The sequence below is a fragment of the Dermacentor albipictus genome, chromosome 1 (genome assembly GCF_038994185.2).
Source record: "Dermacentor albipictus isolate Rhodes 1998 colony chromosome 1, USDA_Dalb.pri_finalv2, whole genome shotgun sequence".
In the NCBI taxonomy this organism is placed as follows: domain Eukaryota; kingdom Metazoa; phylum Arthropoda; class Arachnida; order Ixodida; family Ixodidae; genus Dermacentor; species Dermacentor albipictus.
This window is the reverse complement of record NC_091821.1, coordinates 154,245,347-154,273,044: the sequence shown is the minus strand read 5'-3', so window position 1 is coordinate 154,273,044 and position 27,698 is coordinate 154,245,347. Positions and strand designations below refer to the sequence as shown.

Below are 27,698 nucleotides of genomic sequence, written 5' to 3'. Positions count from 1 at the left end.
TTTGGACATGTCACTAAATGGTACATCCTTTTTTCCTTTGTTCTGTTTATCGTCCTTATGACTTTGATGACTTGTACCTTCAAATGTTGTATGATCCCCTGTTGGCAAAACGTGAATGTATCATCATATTAACAGGGAACTTCAACTTGCCCAGTTTGGACTGGGAGTGTTTGGTTTATGGTCAATGTGAATCTAACAATGTGATCTTGGATATTATGTTAGCCTTCAATTTGGATCAAACAGTCAAAGTATCCACTGGTGAAGGTGCTGTTCTAGATTTGTGTTTTGTAAGTGAAATTTTTTTTCTAACGGCTTTTTGAGTATTGAATGTGGCATTTTTGATCACACTTGCTATCTTTTTGTTGGTCACTCAAGAGTGAACAGTTTCCTTGAAATGTGCCACCTGTAAGTATATGAGACTCTAATCATGCAGATGACATGGCTATAATTGACTATCTAGAAACTGCCCTAATTAGTAACGACAGCGACAATATTCACATTCCTTGGAATAGGTTTAAAAAAAATTCTGTTTGCTATTGCTAGTTTTGTTCTCTGAGAAAAATCTGGCCGTATTAACGAAGTCCTTAAATTAGCCAGGAGATTATTCACCTTAAAAGCAAAATAAAATGAAATTGCAGGCTACACAAGACACCAATGGCCTCCTTTCAAGAATTAAAACAAGTGTTAGCACAAAAGTTGACAATGGCGAAAAACCAGTACAGTCAAACCCACTTATAACGATACCAGTTTTAACAATATATCAGTTATCACAATGCGCAGCTGCTGCACCATCCACTTTTGTAAGTTTTCAATGGTGAAATAACCCGCTTACTACAATGACCTGATGCCGCATTATCGGTTATAACGATGAAATCTGGCTGCTGGGTATCCGTGCCGAAAGATAGTGAAATGCAAAGTCCTTGAAAAGAAAAAAAAAAGAAAACGAGAAATTCGAGCTGCTGAACTATGGCCAGCTGCCCCAGCAACTGCCCTGCGCTCATTTTCTAGCCTTCTCCACGGGCCTCTCTCTCGTTGCCCATCCACCCCTCCGAACACGAATGGGCTGCGTCCATAGTTCTACGCAGCGCCAACCTCTGAAATACAGTCAAACCTCGATATAATGAACACGCATATAACGAATTATTGAATATATCGAACTCTTCCGAAATATTTTTGTCAAACACATGTATTTTTAACTTCCTATAGCGAACGCGGTTTGGCATAAAACGGATATAACGAACTTCGCGACGCCAAGCCCTACCTCACTTTAATAGTAGGCGGCAGGCTTCGTTGCACTACAGGTGGGTTGTGCGGCGCAGCAAACGTTCAGGACTACCTCGCAGGCGCTGACAGCTCCACAGATGCCACGTCGTCATCGAGAGTTGACAGCCAAAGAAATCGTCCGCATCTCACAACCGCTGACAGCGCCGCTTCAACAGCAGCGTGATCGAATGTTGCTTTTGCGTTTTAATGTTAGCAGTGGCGTGGCCGTCGTAGCGTTGTGTGGAGGCTCTTTCGGTGGTCGTGTCCAGTGCGGTGCACGGGTGTGCATAGTGCTGTGATGGCGATGAATGTGAAAAAAAGAGTGGCACTGACGTTAAAGACCATGCTCGAGATTATTCAACGTGCAGTGCTATTGAGGGCAGTGGGTTTGCCCTTGTTGAGTGTTTGCAAACTGTGGAACAGGGCGTGATACGGTATGCAAACAACACCAAGAAGCAGGCCGCGATAACGCAGTTTTTTGTGCGTAAATAAATGAACGTGACCCAAGTAAGCATCGTTCGAGTTGCTGTGCCTTCTCTGATTGAATTTTGCTCCTCTTGCATGTATTTTTTACGAAATTTTACATTACGAATTATGGATATAGCGAACTAATTTCCGAATTTTTAACTGTTCGTTATAACGAGGTTTCACTGTACAAATAGACTGCACCAGCTGCGCTGGTCCCAGATTGCTCGCTGGCTCCTCATTCAGCGCAGTTCTGCAAACAGCTTAACTGCTCGCGTTCGTGTTTGTTGGTTGTGTTAAAATCGTTCCTGGTCACGTGGTTTCGCAGTCTCGTTTGACACGCCGCCGAAACGGAAGATGGCTGAACCGCCCGCTGATAATTGCCAATGCACAATGTTTCCGGTGAAAAGAAGGTGCATGGATATAGATTTGGAAACTAAGTGCTTCCAACCGATGAGGCGATTGTCGCGAACGTGCTTGCATCGGATAGTGATGACGACGACGGAAGCGATGACGCAGTAGGGCAGGCTGCCTCAACGTTGTCCTCACAGGAGGCCCGGCAGATGGTTCAGTCCCTCCTGTGCTTAGTTTTTGCGAGGAAACTTCCACTGCACTACGTGGAGAACCTGGATGCCTTGGAAAAGGATGTCGGCAAGCTTCACATAAAGCAAGCAAGGCTGACGGATTTCTCGTGCAAGCCATTGAGAAATATGTGGCGAGATGCTTGTGGCTATCTCGCCTAAGCATTTCTTCTGGATTTATCGAGCTGACAGACTGCTGCGACAACCTCCTTGCATTTTTTAAAAGGCCCCTTTTGGGGCCACCAAAGCGGTGCCTAAGCGGAGCTCGCACATCGCTTGCGACCCGTGACCCCTCTTTGCAGTTGTTATAGCAGTGCCATTCTTCAACGCCGACAGCCGTCGCTTATTACATGCGATCGGAGTGCACAGGAAGCAGTTAAACGAGTGAACACAATCAGCAGCCAGATGGAGGAAGGTGCTGGGGAAGGGCACTGGCCTCCCCGCCAATATAGTTTTCTCACAACATCTCTGCCATCCCTCTATCTTGATTTTTCCACGCAACCCGGTTATAACAATTATCGGTTATAACAATGGAATTTTCGTGGCACTTGAATATTGTTATAAGTGAGTTCGACTGTACTACACAGTTACACTTCCCTCACTTTTAAATACTAACCCCAGCAGATTTTGGCGCCATCTCAGTCAGAGAAAGGAAGCGATAGAAAAAGTAAAATTAAATGAAACCATGGTAGTCGACGGCCAAGAAACTGCTAATTCTTTTAATCACTATTTTCAAGGCGTATTTTACTCCGAAACCGGTTCTTAAAACACAGGAACAATGTCTAGATTACAGGAATATTCCTTCCATAACCATACCCAGCACCTCCATTAGATATGTAACCAACAGTTACGACAGCCGTTTCTATGAAATCTAATTATTCTGGGTGAACCTGTGGCCGTCAACAAAAACTGACTGTACACACAACCAAAAAATCAGCTGAAGGTGTCTTATCATTGCGATGTCAACTTGATATCAAGAAAGGTTGCAGAGCTTACGGTATTCCAAACATGTTTCTAAGACATTATGCTTCATAGATAGTGGGGTATTTAGCCAACATGTTCGCAGTTTCCCTGCGTTTTAGTTATCTACATTTAGATTGGAAAGTAGCCAGGGTATTACCCATTCACAAATCAGGCGATTGAACAATGCTGTCTAATTATCGGCCAGTATCAATAATTAACAGTTGTAAAATTTTGAGCACGTGCTAGCAGGTGTCATTAGAAATTTTCTGGCTAATGAAAGCATACTATCTTCTTTCCAACATGGATTCCGAAAAGGAATGTCAACAGTTACTCAACTGGTGACTATTGTTCATGACTTATGTTTTCTTGACACTTCGGGACAAGTTGATATATTGTTCTTAGATTTTGCCAAGGCCTTCAATACAGTCCCACACAAGAAACTTATTCCTAAATTAGAGCTCATTGGTATTCCCTATACATAGTTCAATGGATTGCTGCGTACTGAGAAAACAGGAGTCAATTTGTTGAGGTGAATGGTGCTGTTTCCGAGTCCCTGGGTGTCACTTCTGGTGTACCGATGGGAAGTGTACTGGGTCCCATACTGTTTCTTATTTATATTAATGATTTAACTGATGTTATCCCAAACTCTGTATATATACGATTATTTGCAGATTATTGTATATTGTTTAAACAGATAAGGGAATCATCTGACCATGGTATTCTCCCAAGATTCCTGGACGGCTATTGGCCAATGGTGAGTGGAATATGGCATGAGTCTTAACATCAAGAAAACCGTGCTCCTACATGTAACAAGAAAAAACATATTAGCTTGTTTATTTACTCTTTACAAGGTTCCGATATTCAGGAAGTAGCCACACATAAGTATCTAGGGTTGACACTCAACAATCAATTGAACTGGTCCGCGCACATCGCACAAACTTGCTCTTCAGCTTTCTCAATATTATGTTTCTTAAAACATAAACTAAGTCGTTCCCCTTCCAACATTAAGCTCTTGGATTATAACACTCCCTCAGACTATGCTCGAGTACGCCTCTATCATTTGGGACCCGGATACAAAAAAGAGCACCAACTTCCTTGAAATGATTCAAAGAAGGCAGTCAGGTTCATTTTCCACAAGTACAGCAGATTTGATTCTCCTACAAAACTAATGATTGAAAATAATATTCTACTTATTTCACAACGCCGAAAAAATTCTCTCACAAGAAGTAAATATCCCAATACCTAACTATATTCAACCCTAAACTTCCAGATGAATGCGACACTCTAAGGAACACCAGTTAGAGCCAATCTCTGTCCAAATTAATTCATTCAAGCACAGTTTTTTCCCCCCAAACTATCTCAGATTGGAATTCGCTTCCTGAATCGCTTCTTCAATCTGATAATTTCAACAAGTCATTGGAAGGTCATTTGCTTGGCTATGTTGTCTGATGTCGTACAGTTAATATAACTGATTAAGAAATTGCCGTCACTGACCAAGTCAAAGTGAAAATAACACAGAGATGTTTCAGAACCCGTACGTGTTCCTTGATCACACTCCTGAAACGTCTCTATGTTATTTTCACTTTGACTTGGTCAGTGACCATAATTTCTTCATCATCATGTTACCTGACCAGATGAACTTTCGTCGACCTCTTGACTACAGTTAATATAACTATTTTTGTTCGCTTGTTCTTGCTGAATTATGCTATGTGTTGTATTTTTCTTTCTTTTTATTGTGATTTTTATGTTGTATGCACCTCTTGCTTGAGTCATTAGACCTGCAGTATGTTGAAATAAATAAATAAATAGATAAATAAATAAATAAATAAATAAATAAATCTTCTGCACACCCTAACTAACTCTTCATGTGGGTACCCACCTAAATAAATTCATTAAGTTCACTGAACGTTCCCCATACTTGTAGGTCTCACCTCCTAAAGCATTTAACATTTCAACCTATAGAGATGACTCGAACAAAAAGTTTTTTTTTTTTTTAACAAGTGAATACTGGAATGTTTTGCAATACCCCATGCAATACCTCTTGCTTTGCCCCGCGAATTCTATCTGATCTCTTGAGTTGGACACTAAATAAATGTAATACTAAATAAATGTAATACTAAATAAATAAATAAATAAATAAATATAACAGTCCTTAAATGCATGTGAGCTGAAAGCTTGGCTATTCAGTGTAGCAATCCTGAGTAGTTACTTTGTGCTTGTGTTTTTTGGCATCAAAGCAAGCTAATCCTATTAGTAGCTTTTATCTAATTCAATTTCACTGTGATGACACAATGCAGCCTTCACCGAAATTCCACGCTTTCCTTGACTCTTAATTTCGATGCAAGCCTTTATGCTGTCATATTCGAAGGTGGTAGGCTCTCAGGCTATAAAAATCGAACTGACGCAGTTGAGTATCAAGATATCGGAGGCATAGTTTCTGACAAATAAATTAATTCCTTAGATTTTATGTCAGCTGCAATTATAACTCTTAAAGGGACAGACAACCGCTCAGAACATTAATCAAGATAACACTGCTGATGGAATGATTCCCTACTGTAGTGGCTAGAACGAGCCATGGTTTTTCTCATTAAACATGGATATACATTTTTTGCTTATCACTAAAAGTCGCGAAAAAGACCTTTGGCGCCCCATGTGGCAAAAACATGAAGCTGCATAAGAGGTCCACCATGTGACCTTCTACTAGTGTATGCAGTTCCTGGTCTTTCTATTAGTACAGTTAAACCTCAATATAACAAGCTTCAATATAACTGAATTCTCGATATAACCAAGTATTTAACTTTTCATAACCTCTTGTCCATAGAACACCACGTATTAGAACCTCAATATAATGAAGTGTGTTTCTATGTAATTTCAATATAAACGCTTTTGTCGCAAAGGAATGCCGTGACAATAAATAGAAACTTCCGCAGATGCAGATGGTCAAATGGCTGAATTACAAGTGACTGCTTGCAAACACAGATGTAACGATCACCTGTAACGACTTTGTTCAAAAAGTTGGGTTCACTTTCAATCTATGTTTTCAAGTCCTGGCACACATTCACGCAAATGGTTTTTTGCTCCTATGTGAGAAGGCACAGAACAAATTTAGCAGAAACACGTCTCACGTGCAAATCCTCCCTCAAAATCTGATGGTACGAGCTCCAACTGACACCTATCTCTGCTGAAATTTGGTTGATCATGAAATGACGATTCTTGTTAATTTTTCGGTGGATTTTTTCAATGGTTTCCTTGTTTCATGATGTTGCAGGGCGTCCAGAATGAGCTTGGTCTTCAACACTCATTTCACCACGTTTAAAGTGCCCAAACCAGTCAAAAACTAGTGTGCAGCTCATAGCAGCCTCCTAAAAAGCCTCTTGAAGCATTTGGTGAGCTTCCGTTGACGATTTCTTAAGCAGGAAAAAAAAATTCACAAATTCGTTGTTTTTTAATGTTGCCATAATGACTTCGCAGGCGAAACATGCCAACAGTCAGAGAAACACAACACTACGCTCACACATTCACCTACACAATGACGCCGTCTACAGTCATTTCATGAAGGTCTCTACTAACCCCATCTAGCAGGTGAACTCTGTATTACGTCTACAAATGGCAGTGCCCTCTCAGTCCGTTTTTTGGGGTCCTCCCTCGTATACACAGGGAGTGGAAGTGATTCAATAAGGTCTTTCTCTGATGCCCTGATTTCGCACTGAACATTTTTATTTCGTACAGAAATCTTTTTTGCTGGAAAAGCACTGCCTTGAAATACTTCTGCTTGATACGTTTTTGTTACGCGGTGTTGATGAGCTGCACATTTTGCCGACTTAGTTGAAAAGCAGCTTTTATTCTCGCACTTTCTTCTTAGGAGATTCAGCTGTTCTTGCAACAAGCAATTCGTGGCGCTCTGTGTTGATGCGCGTCCAGTGCCACAAGTGCCAAGAATGAATTCCAGGCATGGGTCGGACACACTGCCAGTTCTTTGTCTTCATTTCCCTGAAGAGTTTCAAGTCAGCATTCAGAGGGTGAATCAACGTCACATTCTGTAGTTTTGTGTTCAGAATCTCTACCATATGTTTCGAACATTTAATAACTGATGTGGCGGGGCTGCAGAGGTTGTATAGGGTTGTGTGGTGCTTGATGACGCCTCCAATTCCATCACAAGCATTCTTGCCGTGCCCCGCTGCAGAAAATAGCCATCTCACCGAGATGTACTTGGTCCTCAAAAGTTCGTCAAGCTGGCATCTGTTCTTGAAATAGTTTGGCATGCCGTCACTAACGTACGCCACATGTACATATAGAAGAGCAACGTCCTCGAGCCACTCATGCACTTTTGTGACAGCGTAACATGCATGGGTAGAATCGTGGCTGGTGTCATCGCTGAGAAGGGTGCGACTACATGTTCCTTTGCTCCAGCGGCATTCAGCGTCGCCCACCAGCTCGATTTCATTTCACTTTCCTGTCGCCGTCGCAAAAGACTACACAAAAGGAAAAAAACAAAATGCATCTCGAGCCGCCGAAGCCCCACCAGCTCTACGCGCGTTGGCTTGTGATCCATGTGTCTCCGTTCATGTCTAACACCTTTTATTTGTGTATGCGTCCTTTGTGCCTCGCTGGTACTCCCTTTTTCTTTTCAAGTTCATTTTGCCTCGAGCCGGAACAACTCACGCAACGCTTCGCATTATCTTGCCCACAATTACAGCTGAGTCTCAAATATTTTAGTTACTTCGGATCGTGCGTTTCCCTGTTAGTATGCTTTTTCTTGCATGTTTTTACAAAACGTACGAACGAGGTTCTACTGTACTAAGCTTCCAGAAGCATGCAGATGGTACACCAGCCTCCACTACCTAATAGAGTAAAGGAGTGCAGCTTTGGTCAGCAGATGATAACTGCAAAAGCTACTAAGAATGTCCAAGCAAATAAAGAAATGAGGGTTCATAGTTATGAAATGCCAATATCTTGTCATAACTTTTACTTCTGCATACTGAGAATGGTTAGAGTATTTTTTTCCCATCTCTCCAAAACTTCCGGGAAAAGATGTTTGCATTCTTTTTTTCATGCCTTCAAGATTTCCAGAAATATTACATCACTAGTGCTAGGGGACCCTGGTTTCATCCCACCATTGGATACTTTTTTTTTTTAATCAAAGAGACCTGAAACGAGGCGAGACTGGAACCTGCCTACTCACCACCTACCACAAAGTGCCTGGCATGAGGCAAAAAATAGTTCACAATAAAACTATACTGAAATTTCAGCAAAGCACTCTACACCATGAGCTACAACAAGCATTTCAGGCAACTATTGCTATCTTCCATCAAATAGCAAAGCCAAAGGCCTCAAAGAGCAGCAACAGCTCACTCCGCCCACACCGACAATTTTAGCGGTATCAGCTCAATCACTTCCTGTAGAAGAGAGCCCTCAAACTTATTTCAACTCCTTGGCTAAACACAGCAAGCTCAATTGTCACTGTTTTAACTTCTTGTGTTCTGTGTTATTAATTAAACCTCTTACTGACATCTAATTGCCTTCTGGTTAGCCCAGTTAATAGTGACTGACCCAATCAGGTGGTGCACCCAGACATGTTTCCCAAAGTACAAGTTTTTCTTTTAAGTGTAGTACAATGCAATTTACTCAACACACCTGTGGGGTTCCTTTAGACGATTTCTGCTAAAATAAGATTGATGGCAAATTTTCCTTTCAACAAATAAGCTTGACAATGCAAGAAGTGAACTCTTCACATGGTCCCTGTTTACATCTGCTTTTTTATAAGGTTTATTTTTTTTCTTCTTTTCTTCTGCCATACAGCCTCAAAAATTTGTGGGGCCACAACATTCATAATGGGACAGATTACCAGCGAAGCTGTTTAGGCTGCATACATTATGAAATCATACATCATTCCCACTGCCACTCGTTGTATTAAAGTTTTTGCTGTCGATGCCTTTGCGCTTGTTCCTCCGGCATGAGCGCATTGTGCCATCTCGCTATCTCCGGTTTCTCGCAGTGCTCTAATGTACGCATCCCAGTTTTATACAATGTATATACTCATATATACCATGCATGATGTCATACTACAGCAGCACCACCACACTACGCCGACACAAGTGCCGCCACGGTCAATGCATCTCCCATACATCTGCTGCAATTACTGCTGCAGCCACGCCGACACCTCCAACGCGTGTGATGCCATAACCACTGAAGTGCAGGCCACGTGCACAGGCACTGTCGCCACAGTATTTCCCCCTCTCCCCCACCCGCCTCCATTTCTGCCCACATGCCATGTCCCTGATATAGCCATAACCCGCCCAGGATACCAACCCCCCTCTCCACTGGGAATGCATGCGGGGAATGCATATATACTGTCTGGATGCAATATGACTGCCTGAGGTAAACAGCTTCGCTGTAATAATAATGCAAGCTGTAGGTAGACTTATGCATGACCAACACATGAATACAGGGATGGAGAAATCCAAAGCCCTTTTCCCCTCAAAACAATGTACTTGCCCTTCAATTCAGTTGAATAAGAGTGTTCCTTGGCATTTTCTAAAGACAGCTTCCTTCAAGAGAGCCGTATTCACAGGTCATTGCATGAAGCATCACTATTTCATAAAGCACAACCTTAATTCTTATCAACATATTCATGGAAAGTTTGCCAGGACAATCTGAATTCACAGTAACACAGAATGTGGCACAAACTGCAGTCACACAGTTCCAGATGCTCACCCCAAAAGTAGCTTGCAGAATTCAAGCGCAGTCCGCGAGCAGCCACGCTGCCCAACGAAGTTTAAATGCTTGAAGAGAGCCAAAAAGAATGATCTGTTCTCACTGCGGCGATAGTCCAGCCGGCAATTCCCTTGTGTGACATTGAAGAGCGTGTGAAAGCATGACTCCAAGCAATAGAGAGCCCGCTCTGAAAACAAGCAGAATACACACACAAGTAATTTTGCTCAACTGATCCAAAGCCATTCGTGCTGTAAGCACAGACTAATAACAAGCACTTAATATGAGACAGAAGCAATGTTACAGCAAAATTGAAGCACTTTGTAACCTTTCTGAAAAGGAATGCACAAAATCGTTAAATTTTGTAACCCCCTCTTATGCTTCAAAAATTTTTTTACGTGACATACTGTTTACAATACTGGTGAGCTTTGAGTGGAGACAGCTGCAAGGTTTTATGCTTTCACTTCAGTCATAAGAATTTTACAACTATACATCAGCTGCATAGGACACAGATAAGACCGCATGCTACATGTCTGATTTACCTTGAAGATTCACATAAAATATCAGAAAAAAAAATTGCTCTTAAAAAGAGGTTTTTCCTCAACATAGCTGTAAGACTGAAATATGACTGTCTAAATTCACGCACACCTAAATCTTGATATAACAAAGCCTAAAATTTCGGTAAAGTTTCAGGGAGGGCTGCTGCGTGTTCCAGGAGCGGGCAACATGTGGCACCCCTCCCTGACCAGCTGTTTTCTGTAGCTGCCAGAGGGTGGCGACACAAGTTTATGCTTGCGCCATCATTACAGCAACTTGCATCCCCACAAGCAAAGGCAAATTTGCACTTTTTCGTAAAAACCAGGCAATAAACTGTGGCAAGCGTTACACTAAACGATGTGGACTCCAAAATGGAATCCTTCGACAAAATTTCAGCAAGAACAGTGCAGCGGTAAGTGCAAAATCTTTTTTTTAAACATGCAAAGTGAGCTATGCAGGACCCTGTACAGTTCCATATGAGATGTTAGCTGTGATTCATTTACAAATGTTCTCCATTACTTTTAATTTATAACATGATGCCAAACCACAGAATCTGAAATTATATGTGATAACAGATTTGCCTACGCTTTCTTAAACTAGGGCCACCATCTTGTGCACATTCAAAAAGTCGACACGCGACTGGCCTAGACTGGCCTAGGCTGCGATATCAGCACAGCCAAGTCAATTGCGTGAGACATAACCAAACGTTGGCTTTTTGAATGCGTGCAAGCGCAAAATAGCGGCCTAGGTTATGCACAAACAAATACGCACTGAACTGTAGCATATACTGGATGATAGACACAGCCTTCAATCGCTATGCCACGGTCTCTATACAAATAATTCAAGACAGTGTCGTTGGACATAAGACCTAAATACCTAGTGCTTGCTAAGAGTCAACGTAACTTAAGACACTGACAGGAACAGCCTTTCCTACCATGTCAATAAATGTTACACAAGATGGCTTGGCCCTCTTATGTGGATTATGGAAGCACATAAGACTTGTTTTTATTTGTTTATGAATAGTCTGTTGTCGACCAGCTAGTCAAGAAGACACTGAATGCCAGACTGTATTTTAATGGCAACCTCATCCTAACTTGAACCAGGTCAGGCGACTGTCATAACATCAGGGTATAAAAATAATTTGGATTTCAATGGCAGACTTGCAATATCATTAGGAGGGAAAAATATTTTTGTTATTCACTCTAGACACTTAAAATTTTCAGCAAATATTCAATTTTGTGCGCTGATTGCAAATATGCAATAAACCTTTTTGCTATAAGTTAGAAGTTATAAGTTAGAATAAGTTAGAACATTAAACTAATCATAAATTAAAGTTTTCTTCAATAATCAAGTACTTCGACAGGAATTCATCCCAGAATCTGCTTACTTTTCATCACGTGTTGACTACCCAAATAAAGAAGCCATCCCTTTGTGCTTCACTAATCTTTTTTTACATTCTTTTCTTTTGAAGACAAGTAGAGAGTGGAATCACCTTCCTCCCTCCACCGCTGCCACTGAGGCCCAAGCATTGTTTAAGTCTGCAGTTACTGAACACTTTCTGGTATAGCTGCAAACTAATGTTTCTTTTTTTCCTTTGAATTTTTATGATTGTTTTGCTTTGTATTTATATTGTACCCATCCCTCTGTATGCCCTCTGGGTGTTGAGGGTATACTGATAAATAAATAAAAACATGGGATGAGAGTTGTTAAAAATGCACTGCAGCAAGACAGCTAAAATTAAGCAGGCGTGGTTTTTAATTCCAAAAGAGTGCAACTTCGCATTTTAATGGTTGTGTCTACATTTTCAACGAAGTTATGAAATTCTGAAATTACAACACTGCAGGTGTGAATTCTTGTTGACGATTTCTAGAACATTTGAAAACGTTGCCATGTCCTAAAACACTATATCATAGTGGTTATATGCTCTTAGGCTCTCTAGCATTCAGGCAAAAATAAGTTTAGCAGAACTGAATGAGTAGAAGACAGTGCCACTCCCAAAATTTGTGACTTGCAAAAATAATTTTTTTAGAAAAACGCCGAGAACTAATAAGAGTACAAAAATGTACATTTCAAGCTACAAAACCAGATAGCTTTCCTTTGAAGCAGCACTGAAAGACAATTTTTGACAGGAAAGCAAGTTGGATAGATGCTCTTTCAAACAAGACCAAGATGACTTGGCTCTGGTAAGTGGTTTTGGAATGGCAAATGGCACAAGACAGGTAATTTTTCAGTGCTTTCATTAGTGAAACTCAGCATTTTTAAGTATAAACACAGTGTTTTTTTCCCTCAACAACATGTTTCATGTTAGTTTTTTGCTAGCAGATGCACCATGATATCTAGATAAAAAAAATTAAAAAATGAAAAATGTATTTTTTTTTTTTTTTTAGTTTTGTTTGTTCTGTAGGTACCTTAAGGCACATGTTAAATAAGAATGGTCCAAACACGAATCCTTGAGGCACACCTGAATTCATGCTTAACATTAGACTGAAGATGTCGGTTTGAGGGCCCACACTGTGTGCATAATCTTTTAAAAATGATAGACACAAGTTTTCGTGCAGCAAACACCCAGTGTCATAACTGCTACAATTCTCAGGAGCAAACAGATGTGCTGGTGTACACATTTACTAGAATATTGAAAGGCTTATCTGGGAACAACTTAACAGGTGGCAACATCCTGCAATGCTGTAATCTACCATAAAGTGCTTGAAACATTCTTGCATAGCACAACTCCTCTCTTAAAAAATATGTATCTTCATGATTATTATGTGGCTACTGACACCCTTATGCCAGCAGATAACTGGAATACCATCAGTCAAAGCAGCAGAAGTCTTGTGCTCTTCAGCTAGACACACCAGCAAGATGCTGTGTTCCCATTAGTGTTACTACTTACCACTCCTCTCTCCAGTATTCTGATAAATGCTATGCTAGTATGTCCTTTCTATACTAAATCACTCTAATCTCTGCATTTGCAGTGTTGATGAAGCATAAAGACCGCTTCAAGTAGACATTTGATGAAAACCCACCTATAAGCTCAGCAGCCATTTGAAGGTCCTCACTCATCTTGCAAACATCACTGAACTGAATCAGTGAATCTACATGATACGGGTGCTGGTTCAGTAATGCCTGAAAAACAAAAAACAAAGAGGTGACTGGGGGAATACCAATGAAGATGAGGTATCATGAATAGAAAAGCAAGTACCAAGGCATCCCTCACTTCTGCAATGCTGCGAAGGCTCCAATAGAGACCACTTCCTGTGATCAAGTAACATACCTTACTTACGTAACATACCTTACTTACCCGTTTCTAATGCACCCCCGAATCCAATGTGCACCCAATTTTTGTGAACTTAAAGTAACAAAATACAAGCGAACCTGAATGTAACACACACCTGATTTACAAAATAAAAATATAGCATGTCCTTATGTTTGCAAGCAGAAAAAACGAGACTTGATAAGTTTACCTTCACAAAAGGGAAAATTTTTTTTTAATGAGCTGTCATAATGGAAGCGGCATGTCGTCACCATTTGCACTTCACTGGCCCCAGATACCAAGCACACAGGGTTGATATTCTTGAGCGATCACTTTTAGAGATACAACTATCACTTCGCGAGACTGCATAGGAATTGTCAAAGTATGCATCCCACAGTGTTCCTGACACTGTGTGCAGATAGGGATCTTGGTAGGGTGCCAGAAATGCTGATGACCGATTACAGTGACACATACGGTGTCGAGTAGCATGAAATGTCACAAATGTCATACTATCTTCAAAAGTTATTCGCCAAAAATAACACGACGACATTGTTCAGATAACACAGACATATCTTCCATCTTAGAGCACATAAAATGCTGTCCATCATTTGCTCAAATGTTGCAGGTACATTGCAAAGTCCGAAAGGCATGACTGCAAATTTGTACAGGCCCTCTGGAGGGACGAACGCTGTCTTTGGACAATCACAATCCGCCATTGAAACTTGCCAGCAGCCCGAGCACAAGTGCAGGGAAGAAAAGAATTCGACACCTTGGAAACAATTGAGGGTGTTGTCTATTTGGGGAAAAGGATAAACGTCTTTCTGAGTAATACCTCTGTCACACTGGACATTTTAATGTCATTAGATTCGAATGACATTTGGTGCAACGAATGCCATTCGACCCGTGGTGGTGCTACACAGGAAAAATTAACGTCATTCGGTCATGATATCGATGGCGATCATGGCAAAAAAATTGGTGAGAAAAGTAAAACAAGGTATGTATAGAATGTCTGAAAAGTCAATCTATTTATTTTAATATAAACATGGGACATCGTTTCACTGCAGTAACACACATATAAAACTCCTAATTACAGAATGTGAGGCCACTACAACCAGAAACAAGGCTTAGCAAGCTTAGCAGCCATAGCTGATAAATTTAAGACAAACAATATGACTGACATGGAAACGCTGAATGACGATGCTCAGTTGCAGTAGGTGAAGCAGTTAGATGCTGTGTGCTTTGCATTGTGAGCAAAGTATACTAATCAGAGGAAGAGGCTCAACCATCAGACAGATGCAGATTTCATTAGAGACACCTAAAACACACGCATACAGGCACCCAATTGTTTACAGTATGGCCGACTAGTATAGCGGCAGCCGCCAGATGCCACTGAGGTGGAGAGTAACATTTTGTGACAGCCTGCCATACAGCTTTTTTCTAGTTAAAATGACAAATGCCTTAAACTACGCAAAATTAATTATCTCTTTAACATGAATGCTTCTGAAATTACGAACGCTCAATGTCATATTTTGCCTTGTCTCTGGGATAGAGAGTAAACATTTGCTTTGACTGCGAAGCCAAATGAGTTTCTCAAACTCATTCGATTGTGGAAGTCATTTGACTCTAATGGCATTAAATATCACTGTGTAGCAACTGAATAATACCATTCGATGCTAATGCCATTCGATTCAAATGACAATAAACCGTCCAGTGTGAGAGGGGTATAATTTTGTTTAGGCGATGGTAATCCACCCAGAATTTAATCGAGCCGTATTTCTTCCTAACCTGTACAACAGGAGAGGACCAAGGACTGCAAGAAGGCTCGATGACTTCTTGCTGAAGCATGTGGTCAACTTGCTTTGTAATTACACGATGCTCCGCAGGTGACACACGGTAGGGGTGCTATCACAAAGGGCTACAAGTTCCAGTGTCAATTGTGTGACCAACTGTATTAGTTCGGCCTAAAGCCCCTGCATCCACGCGCCACCACCGGAAACGTGTATGGAGGGGCTTTAGTTCGGCCTAATGATGCCTGCGGGAAGTCATATAAAGTGTGAAACTCATGGAAAAAAGCAAGAAGCTGCGCCCGCTCAGCCGGATCGAGGTCGCTATCAATAGAACATTCAAAGAAATCTGAGGGCATGAGGTGAGTTACAATGTGAGGAGTCAGTGCGTTCAGCTGAGGCATTGTGTGGGTCTCAGAGGGATCAAGGGGCATGATAATATTGCTGTCGACAGGCTGCACGTGGCCAAGTGTCTCATTAGAGTACAAAACAGAGAGGATGAGTGTGGGTTGGAAACAAGTATTCTGGTAGCATCCTGATAAAGCGCGAGGACGGCCAATGGCAGCGAAGTAGGGTGGCAGCGACTAAAGACGTCAGACGGTGCGAACAGAATGTTAGCATCAGAAACAGTGGCACAGTAAGCGGGAACAACAACAGCACTGTGAGGAGGAAGACCTGTATCGGCGGTTACGACAAGCTTGCTGTCACTAGGAACAAACACATATGCTGAAAGCGTGTTGCAAAATACAGTGACCTCCCCATGAGCATGAGCACAATCAATAACATCGTCATAGTGTGACAACAAATCCCACCCGAGCTTCAGATCATGGGAAGAGGAAGCTAGCACAAGAAACTCAATGCTGTGTAGTATGATGAATGAACACGCTGGCTGCGCATGTTGTGCACTCTCAGTATGGAGAGAAAGCCCTGAAGGTGCCATCGTTACTTTTCGAATAAAGTGGCAAAGTTATTAACTCAATACGGAAATAGCCGCACCAGTATCCATGAGCGCAAGAGTTTGTACACCTTCAACAAGCACTTCAATAGCATTGGCGGAGGACAAGCGAGGACTTATACAGGTGGACGACGATGCAGTTCATGCCTCAGGAACTGTGGTGGTTTGTTTTCTTCCTCAAGCACACTGGGCCGGCGACGTGAAGGTGAAAGAGAACGGCGGTATTTTGAGGGTGAGCGATGAGAAGCAAAAGGTTGGACATCGGAAGCAGGATGGGGTCACATGGGTAGACTTCAGATGGCGGTCTTGAGCGTGCAATATGGGGGCCGGAAGGATCAGTTCGAATATCTTGGTGCACTTGTGGTCATCGCGAAATGCCAGCGATAGAAACGAGCAACATGACGAGGAATTCTGCCAGATCATCCAGTTGTCTGCAGAGTGCCAGGGATTTTCGTACTGCTGTTGTGCACCAAAAAGCTTGAATAGGTTGAATAGGTGGTTGAGGGGCCAACACTGGTAGACAACGGGGCCTTGCAACGGCATCCACATACGTTGGTAGTGCAGCGACAGGAGTTGGCTGACGGGCAGCTAACAGGCCGGCAGAGCCTCGGTGACCTGCTCCTGAACCACCTGTCGAATGGTCAGAGCGAGAGGGTGCGTAGGCATTTGTGTAGTTAGCAAACATGAAAGCTATCAAACAACGGCTTCGTGCACAAGTTCCTCTATCTGTGACAGCAGCACACTATGGTCATCACAAATGGTCAGCACGGCGAGAGAATCATCTATTGTTGTTGGCTGCCATGCTAAGACTCGTTTGCGTAGTTCGTTGAAGCTATGGCACAAGTTCATGAGCTCAGACACGGTATACAGGTCCTTAGCTAGCAACAATTGAAAGGTGTCGTTGCCTATGCCTTTCATTATGTGCTCGACTTTGTCTTGTTCAGTCATGGCAGGATTAACGTGCTTGCACAAGTCAATAATGTCTTCTATATTATACTCGTATAATTTTTTCTCTGCTGCTGCGCACACCCACGCAGGCGCTATTTGGCTTGAAGCTTGCACACTGCGGGGCAGCCAAACACTTCTGCAAAGTTTGTCTTGAAAGCTGTCCAAGTGGTAAAGTCAGACTTGTGGTTACAAAACCAAAGGTTTGCGATGTCTGTAAGGTAGACGAAGACATTGTGCCATTTCGTAGTGATGTCTGACCTGTGTGCGCTCACCCTTTCAAATGGCAACAGCCAATCTTCTATGTCCAGGTCATTGGTTCCACTGAAGAAAGCTGGGTTGCGCTGACGCAGCATGCTGGACACAACGACCGGTGAAGATTGGGCCGTACCTCGCTGGGAGGCTTCGTCAGGCATTGTCGGGGCAGTGGGTAGCATCCGGCTTTGGAGTTCCAGGCTTGAAGAGTGCCCAGCACATCCACCACTTTGATAAGGGGATTTATTGACCGAAAGTGGCAGGCACAAAACCAGCACAGCATCAACAGAACACCAGTCTTGGCAAAAACAGCTTGTGATCTGTGCTCACGCTCCATGTCAATGACAGTGCCGCAGTGCTGCTTGCTTCTGTCTCTTCTTCTTTACTACCAAACAACCAATGCTGGTGACAGGTCGTTTAAGCCATGACAACAGAAGCTTCATATTTTTCAGGCATTTGATGCATAAGAAATAATACTTGGCCTTTTTGGGGAGTCTGACAACTGATAAGAATGTGCAATTAGGTAGTGGTGGAAATGAAGATGTCACAATAGACATTGATGGAAACAAGCCCAGCACCCATAAGCAACCAACTTGTGCAAAATGATGCAAGGCAAAATTTCATAATGAATCGTCACTATTTGCTTATCATGTAACCTTACATCGAGGTGCAGTGCTCAGTCACTGCCAAGTGCATTCTGCTTTTTATCAAAAAAATATTTCTTTGTTATTGTTAGAGACTTTGCATGTGTAAGTGCTGTTGTTGTAGTTAAGTATGGATGACTCTTGCTAAAAAGTGATTCAACAAACTGCTATGTGCAACATTTCAGCTAGCAAGCTTCCTGCTCTCCTTTCTCCCTTTTGGCTTCCTCAAGGAGTAGCTTTTCTACTCTCTCGTTTAGTGCAGTGTCTCCACTGAAGGCTGGCATGGCCTTGGTGATGCCATGCCAGCCTTCAGTGGAGTGCACCCATTGTCCCTCCTAAAATGGCACTGGGATACACTGACCAACTGACAAAACATATCAGATTGTACATTACTGGAAAAGACTGTCACAAGTTTAAACCATTTTTTAGGACTCGGATTATGCAATCTAGTGAATTCCTCTTCTTACAGCTAGAGCTGCATTTGGACAGGGTCCTTTAATAGCTTTATTTCATATCGCAAAAATGAAATGGTAAAGCTTCGTACACCCCCAAAAGTAGTCACAATGTGGCACAGTGCCAGTTAGAGGGCACTTAGTCATCAGCCAGGGGACGCTTAACTTGCACTCATATTCAAAACGGCTGTGTAACCTTTCCTATTGCGGTGTTGCAAGAGCCAGCACAAGAAGCAGTGCACTGAAGTTAATACAGTTGAGCCCAGTTAGAGCAAACAAGCTCATGCACTGAAAATAGTTCAATATACCAAGTAATTCAACATACCCAAATTTGCCTATAGTTAACTTAGACAAGCTTTTATGATGTGTTTGCCATATATGGATCCATTATCTTCAGAGGAGAAAAAAAAAAAGGAAAGGAATTAATTTATTAAAAGCAAAACTATGCATAATCAGAAGATATTTCTGCCTGTGACTTGAACTGTTTCTCAGTGTCACTAAGAACAGTGTTTTTGATGCATAAGATTGTGTAGACTTGCTCCAGCCAACTCAAAGAAGAAAGTATGACAACAAAGAAACAAATAACACTGGCTTCGCAGCATGCCAGCAGCTTTATAGGACTGCAAGTGGATGTCCCAAGTCCGATATATCCCACGTCCCGTTCATTATGAAGAAGTTATTCTGCATAAGCATCAGTTAGTAAGTTTCACATGTTCGATATATTCGGGTTCAACTGTACCACTAAGCGCATAATTCTTTAAATTAAGAACTGCTGAGATTTCAATCCAATTAATATTAACAGAGAAGAAACATGTGCACACTCTGACTTGTCTTTTAAAGGGCAACTCAGGTGATTTTTTGACCATGTCAAATATTTAGGTTCCCGAATCCCCCATGTCACGCATTCGAGAGCAGAATTGTCCCGCTAATTCGATAATTTTAAATAGGCAAAAAAGCGCAAAAACGAAACCGAAACTTGACCGAGCATCCAAGCGAACCTCTTCGTATGATGTCACGAGAGGCACAGAAGCGGGAATGCGTGCAAGGCATGCCGGTCTCACCAGCGCAGCGAACGAAACCAGTGAAAAGCAGATGCTCAGCTGATTCGTGACCCCACCAGACCTTCGGGTGACAATGTCAGCTGCACCAGCTCTTCGGATCTGTCAAACAGTGACAGCTATGATTCCGACGAATTCAATAGCCACGAATTGCCATTCACATTTGACACACCACCACGAGAGCCCGCGCCCACGCCCAACATATCACACTGTAACATGAAGACCAACGGTAGCCCTAACTACTGATTTCAAACGTGCTGCTTGCTATACATATTAGGTATTTTACCCCTTCTTAGGGAAGCACTTCGCAAACTCATTGTAAGATGTAAAGCATGACCTTCCCCATTTGTATCCCGCAAGAACGCCGCTGAGACGCCAAAGCACCGACCGGTGCGAGGTACAGCGACTGCTCTTCGTTCACTTGATATAATGCTAGCCGCTCATCAGTGACATCAGTTAATGTCAGAACATATCAAAGCATGCAGATTTTGAGCATGTAAGCACCGTTGCATCACTCTGAGACATGCTGGTATGAACGACCACATACCTTCCAAAACAGCGAGCGGGAGACTGTAACGTATGGGAGCATTGTTATGCTGCCTACTTACCATTCTTATTATTCTCTTCAGGCACACAATTAATGTGTTCCATAAAGCAGACATAGATTAGGATATTGTGTGTATGTTTGTTCACTTAGAAAACATGCAGTTCTTTCGTGGAAGTGTTGATGCCAGTATTGACACCATTGGCAGATGAACGAGGTGGTTGTTTACACTGCTGTATCGAAGGGGCCTCCACTTGCTGCCTATTTGGAATGCAAAGCAAACAGTGCACCTCGAAATCTAAATAATGAGTCACCATAACAATACGTAAAAATACACCCATGTACGTATATCATAAGAAGCCAGCAAACACTGGCACCAAGGGCAATATAGGGGAAATTACTTGTGCTTGGGAAATGAAACAAAGAAACAATAAATTAATGGAAACCTTCCACAACCTTCGCGAAATGCGAAGGTTGTGGGTTCGGTCCCCACCTGTGGCAAGTTGTTTTTTCATCCACTTTCATTTCCATTAATTTATCGTTTCTTTATTTCATTTATTGAGCACAAGTAATTTCCCCTATGCTGTCCTTGGTGTCGGTGTTTGTTGGCTTCTTATGATATGACTAATAAAAATCGGGCCCCTTGGTTAACCCCTTTTCTACCCATGTACATAGTCACATTTAATTTAGGGAAGTTCCAGCAAGTGCGACTGGCTACCTTTGAGAACGGCAATGTACCGATGTTGATAGCGTGCCGTGTCGTTACTTCTAGCTTTTTGCAGGTGCACTGTTTGAAATAAGGAATGGTTTATTTCAAATCCGTCCACTCTGCGTGAACCTTTTGACGACCTGGTGGGCCTGTCCTAGCTGGTCTACTGGGAGTCCTTGTGAGGATGGAGCTCAAGGTGATGCAGGTACTTCACTGTTGCAGTCCATGTGTGCTGGTTTTACGCAGTTCAGTGAAACCACGTCATGACGGCCACCTCTGTCAATAGTAATGTGCTTGTCTCAACGTTTCCCCACCTTGAACGGCCCATCATACAGGGGCTGGAGTGTATGCTGTACGGCTTCATGCCTCACAAACATGTGCAAGCAAGTGGAGAGATCACAGTGCACGTGAACAAGCCGTGCTGCTGGCGGACATGGAGAGACAGTGCATAGCTTGCTCATGATGTCCCGTAGTCGCATAGCGTAGTCGGTGCTTGCCTGGACGTTTGTGTCTTTACTTTCAGCGAAAAACTCCCCTGGAAGGCAAAGTGTTGTTCCGTATACCAGTTCCGCCGAGCAGCATCCCATACCTACTTTCAGAGCCGTCCTCATTGCCAGCAGAACCAAAGGCAGTGCCTCCACCGAACTGACTTGCAGTTGCCGTGAGGCTAGTCTTGAGCTGCCGATGGAACTGTTCCACGATACCATTGCTGATAGGATGGTAGGCAGTTGTTCTGATACGGGAGGTTCCCAGGACTCGTGTGACGTTCGTGAATAGGACAGATTCGAATTACGTTCCATGATCCATAGCCAGCGTTGATGGTACTCCGAACCGGGCTACCCGGTTGTAGATAAAAGCACGGGCAACAGCATCAGCAATCACGTCTGAAATGGAAATGGCCTGCAGCGACCGTATGAAGCGATTGATTAAAGTTAGCAAATAGCTTTGCCCCTGACAAGCAGACAATGGTCCCACAATGTCCACATGCACATAGGCAAATCAAGCATCCAGCACAAGGAGGGATCCCAAGGCGGTCACAGAATGGCACTGCACTTTGGAGCGCTGGCATGCAAGGCACTCTCGTGTCCAGCATCAGACATCCCAGTTTCTTCCCGGTCACACGAACCTCACTGTGTAGCAAGTCACAAATGTTGCGGCGAAGATTTGAGGGCACGAAAGGTCTGGCTCTGCCAGTGGACATGCCATAGCATACGGATCCTGTGGGTTCAGTCAACCACTGCAGCTTCAAGGCGTTGGTTGTAGACTTCAGTAGCTGATTCAACTCCCTGTCACTGCGTTGAGCCGTCGCTAGTATGGTGAAGTCAACACCGCACAATAAACTGACGGTATTCACGGTATTGTCTACAACAGCACTGTTCATCTCGCTGACATGGCATATATTCATCATGAATTATGTGATGTACGACATCTGGCAGAGCTCCCTTGCCGCGTGTGCACTAGTATCTGAGTTCGTCGTAAGCAATATGTAGGTCAGTGGCTTGTGGTCTATAAGTACAACGAATTCTCACCCTCCTACATAGTGGCAGAAATGTATAGCAGCGTATATGGCCAGGTGTTCCCAACCAAAGGTGCTGTACTTTTGTTCGGACAAGCTCAATTTTCTGAAGAAGAAGGAAATTGGTCACCACATTCCACTCAACTTCTGCTGCAATACAGTTCCAATAGCTGCATCGGAGGCGTCCACTATTACACAATGCAGAACAGCCAGCTGCAGGCATGCAAGCAGAGTGGCATTTGAGAGAGCCGCCTTAATCTGCTGGAATGCTTGTATGGCATGGCACTTGCATTAGTTCCTGATGCTGCGAGTAGACTGTGGAGAAGGTGAAGGATGTTGGCACATTTCAGGGACAAGCCTATGGTAGAAGTTGACGAGTCCCACAAACTCTCGAAGCTAGCAGATGTTTTTCGGCTGTGGAAACCATCATCCTGCTTCAAACTTGTCCTGCGGTGGTTGTACTGCTGCGCTTGAAATGCTGTGGCCCAAAAATGATAGCGACGGTACCCCAAGCACACACTTTGCCATATTGATAACAATGCTGTGCTCTGTCAGTTGCTGCAGCCCACAGCGTAGATGCCTCTTGTGCTCTCCAGGAATATGGCTAGCAATCAGCAGGTCATCCAGGTATACCTTGCAAAAGTTGAGGCCTCGAACAATGGCATCCATGAACCGTTGAAAAGTTTGACCCGCATTCTGTAAGCGAAAAGGCACATGTAGAAATTCGAACATTCCAAATGACGTTGTTATTGCAGTCTTGGGAACACCCTCTGGTGCCACGGGTATCTGATATGCTCCTACCAGATATATTTTTGAGAACATGTTAGCACCATGCAGGCAGGAGGTCATGTTGTGAACGTGCATCACTGGGTAAAGGTCTGGTATGGTCACCTGGTTCAGTGCTCGACAGACCCCACAAAGGTGCCAATCGCTGACCGTTGATTCGGGGACCATGTGAAGAGGCGACGTATGTGGGCTGGACAAAGGACGTACTATAAAGAGTTCCATCATGTGGGCAAACACCAGTCGGGCTAGCCGCAGCTTCTCGGGTGAAAGGCGCCATGGCCACGCATAGACTGGTGGGCCGACTGGTGATGTGATGCTGAACACTGTGCTTCACTTCGGCAAATGCCTGTGGCTGTCGCATCAGCTCGAGGAACTCTTGTATGATGGCAGTGAAGTACGATTCACCAGACTGCCTGAGCAAGGTCAGGCTGAAAGGAGGGTGCCAATACGGCTTGCCTTATACCATTCCATGACAAACAGGATCCTGAAGCCGCTTGTTGCGGACATTAACAAGCAGACCGAAGTATTTCAGAAAGTCTGCACCTAATATGGCGAACTTGACATCAGCGGTTATGAACACCCAGTTAAACGTGCTGAAACCGAAGTTCAGTGTGAGCAAACAATATCCATATATTGGTATCACCGTATTATTGACGGCTTGGAGTGGTGATGCCTTAGGGTTCTTTCCTTCGGTTTGAGACACCAGTATCACACTCACTTCAGCGCCTGTTTTGACTACAAAACGAACTCCATTGTTGCAGTCAGTAATAAAGAATACTGAGGGACGACTTGTAGGCAACGTAGGAGCACCGGTCGCACTCAGTGCTTGCCACGGTCGTTTCCCAAGTGTGCGCAGGGTGGAACACAGTTACGCGCAGCATTTCCGAACCGCCGATGATACCAGCATATACTCTGACGCTGATATTGTGATAGCGGCGTGTTTGCCTCACTTAATGCTTGTGTCCTTCTGCTTGTGCACAAAGCTGATAGCGGCTCGGTAAGTCGAGAAATCTCGTCACACATTTCTTGAAGTTCATCTTGAGACGGTTGTGCTTGCACGGTAGCTAGTGATGTGGGCGGGGTGATTGCTACCAGCCGGTCAGCAACTCGGCGACTGTGGGTAGATGTTTCTGCTCTAACGCAGCGACGACCATGTGGACACTTGAAGGTAGCTTTTGCAAAAAAGTTCTTGGAGCAATGATCCATCTAGAGTGTTTGTTGTTATGCCAAGCAACTGTTGCATGTACCGCAAGAGTTGACTAGAGATACGGTGACCGAGGTCCGTGCCACGAAGCAATTGCTGCAGTCGCTGCCATTCAGATGGTGTAATTCGGTTGACAAGGGTTTCTTTCGGCTTTGCATATGCATTTTCGCCAGGCGGTGTAAGCAAAATATCCCTTATTTCACTGGCTATGGCGGGCAGAGGACTGCTTACTACATAGTGCTATTTTGTAAGGTCTGCTGTGACTTGTATGGTTGTAATATGCACTGTGATTTGACTTCTACGAACAAGAGTGCGGGGTCCACAGTCCAAAAGAGGGGCAGCATACCGTCGACTGAGGAGACTGTTGGGGGGGAGGCATCTGTTGTGGATGTCGAAGTCGTAGTGACGTTGGTGCACTACCCCAATGCTGCGGCACAATTCCAGGTCACCAATGTTGCAACACGCTTCTCAGCAGAGCAAGGCGAGTGAGCATCACGTGTCCCAAACAACAACTGAACTTTTATTAGCTGCGATCCTCTCGAAGATAAGTTGAATTGTTCCACGCACATGCGCTTTTGGCACTAGCCCCAAGGCACCGTTTTGCGTCACCACATTAGCCTGCCTGAGCCGATGAAGTGTCCTCTAAAGCTGGATTCACACGAAGGAATAGATCGCTGATTTAGTCTGTGCACAAGTATGACTTGGCTTAGTGCCGCCAAATAAAGCCGCACACGTGTACAGCATGGCCGAGCTTCTAGCAGCGCAGCTCAGACACACCACACTCGTTTGCGGTCTGATCCAGCGATTTACCCCATCGTGTGAATCCACCTGAAACGACACTCCATCACATCATGTTGCGGCTGTTTTTGACATGTGAAGCTTTAGCATAGAGTTTTCGTGCCAAGAAAAAAAAAGTAATTAAAGAGTCCTGATTAGCTCTCAGTCATCAGTGTTGCCAGCAGCCATACGCTCACAATTGAGACAATTTGCAGACTAAATTTTTTTTTTAATTTTGCACATGCTTTCCAGAGTAACCATTGCACCAAATCTTTTCTACTATACAAGAAAAAAAAAGAAAGGTGTCCTTTTAAAAGTCGACTGCTGGCACTTCAAAGAGCCAGACACACATCAGCTGATCTTATAGGATAGAAAAGCAATAAATGCATTAAAGAAAGAAGAGAAAGAAAATAAAGCACTAAGAACCTGAAACTTTGTACATTATTCAAAGACAGCACCCATGCACAGAGAACATACAAAATAAAACAGCTCACCACTATGTTGTCTGGGTTGAATGTTTCTACTGCATCCAAGAATTGAAACTGGATTGCCTGGTAGGATTTTGAATGTTCAAAAGTGAAGAAGTGCACATCACCTCGCGTCTCCAAGAGCTCCATGGTTATTCCTGGTTTTGGTACATGCAGAGAAATGAATAAGAAAGTTAGCAAAGTGGTAAGCAGAGGTTGTGGAAATATATGGGTATTCCTCCCAAACGCACTGCTACAATGCATTCCATAGGGAGCAAAAGCCAAGTATGAAACTCCCAACACACGCTGACAGCTCAAAGTGTGAAACCACATCAATGACTTACCAACCGCAAACAGAACAGCTAATGATTGCTAGTGTAGACATAAAGTCAAGTCAACAAACACTCTGCAGGTCTGCCCAGTGTGCGCAGAACTGCCTTGAAAGTGAAAGTCGCCATTCACTTGATTGTAGCACAACACTAAAAAGGAAAATGGCACAGGTTCCACAGAAAGTAAGCTCTGTAGTTGAGGAAAAAGTTCCTTGGTCTCGAAAACCTCCCTTCCCCTTGCCGATTTTCATAGTGCTTGTTTGCTTTGTGGGGGTTCGGGCTAACGTGCCCAGAACCAGCTAGCTAAGGTCTAAGGAGACATGTAGCTTATCCTCACTCCACAGCGCATGCAAACGGGTACCGGGGTGGGTTTGCTGACTCACCAGCAAAGCATAGGGACGACTCCAGCTGTGGTACAAACGAATGGGTGTTTATTCCTGGTTATGTATAAAATGCGTGTACAATACAGTGGTTACGGCACTAGGGTGGCAGTCGCAGGCTACAGGTGAAGGTTCCCGGAAAGTCTGCTCCCCCACACATGCTCTACAGAGCTAGATTAGCCACATAAAAGGGGCTGCCTTGCTCAAAGGGGCGTGGGACCAAGTGGGTCTACAAGTCCAACAGCCAAGAGCATTGAAAGTTGTGGAGAAAGGGAGACTATCCGGAGGAATGGAAGATAGCTAACACCATCCTCATACCAAAACCGGGCAAACCACTCCATCTGGATAACCTATGTCCAATCTCGCTTACATCGTGCGTAGGTAAAGCTATGGAACACGTTATTCTTAACAGACTCACTAGATACGTCGAGCAAAATGACATACTCCCGTATAACGTGATCGGTTTCCGCCCCGGACTATCGACTCAGGGCGCCATGCTCCTGATCAAACACCAGCTCATACACGTTAGCCCGGTGCAGGCGAGAGCGATTCTGGGACTAGACGTCAAAAAAGCTTTTGATCGCATAGAGCACAAGGCCATCCTCAAGGTCCTGTCCGAGCTGGGTTTGGGCGAGAGGCTATACAGTATAGTCAAGGCGTTTCTGGGCGGTAGGCAAGCGAGCCTCACGCTAGAACTAAAATCGAAGGTGATGAACCTGGGAAACAGGGGCACCCTGCAAGGGGCCGTACTTTCGCCCATGCTATTTAATCTAGCAATGACCAGAGTCGCGAGGAAACTGGAGAGTATAGAAGGTATACACTTTGCAATATACGCCTATGACATAACCATATGGAGCGCCAACGGTAACATAGCCCAAACGGAGACCAGACTGCAGGAGAGCATACACGCCATGGAAAGCACGCTAGGCGAGATGGGACTCAACTGTTCGGCGGCAAAGTCGGAGCTTTTGGTCCTAAAACATCGGCGCAGGGGTTGAATACCCAGGGGCTACGTCCCCGGAGAGGAACCCAAGATTATCTTACGCTGCCACAAGGGATCCGCGATCAAGCAGGTGGAAAAGATTAAAGCTTTAGGCTTCCACATAACAGCGGGAGGTACCAA

The 27,698-nt window shown here is 43.7% G+C and overlaps 1 protein-coding gene across 2 annotated transcripts in view; it reads right to left on the bottom strand.

Annotated features, from left to right (window-relative positions):
- The window catches only part of Nulp1 (Nuclear localized protein 1), a 119,415-nt gene that overhangs the window by 53,981 nt on the left and 37,736 nt on the right, over positions 1–27,698 (bottom strand). For both annotated transcript variants that reach the window (XM_070527718.1, XM_070527714.1), the window contains exons 5-7: positions 25,894–26,024; positions 13,544–13,643; positions 9,987–10,173 (exon numbers count right to left, since the gene is read on the bottom strand). In XM_070527718.1, coding sequence (XP_070383819.1) covers positions 9,987–10,173; positions 13,544–13,643; positions 25,894–26,024 — 418 coding nt within the window. The remainder of the gene's footprint in view (positions 1–9,986; positions 10,174–13,543; positions 13,644–25,893; positions 26,025–27,698) is intronic.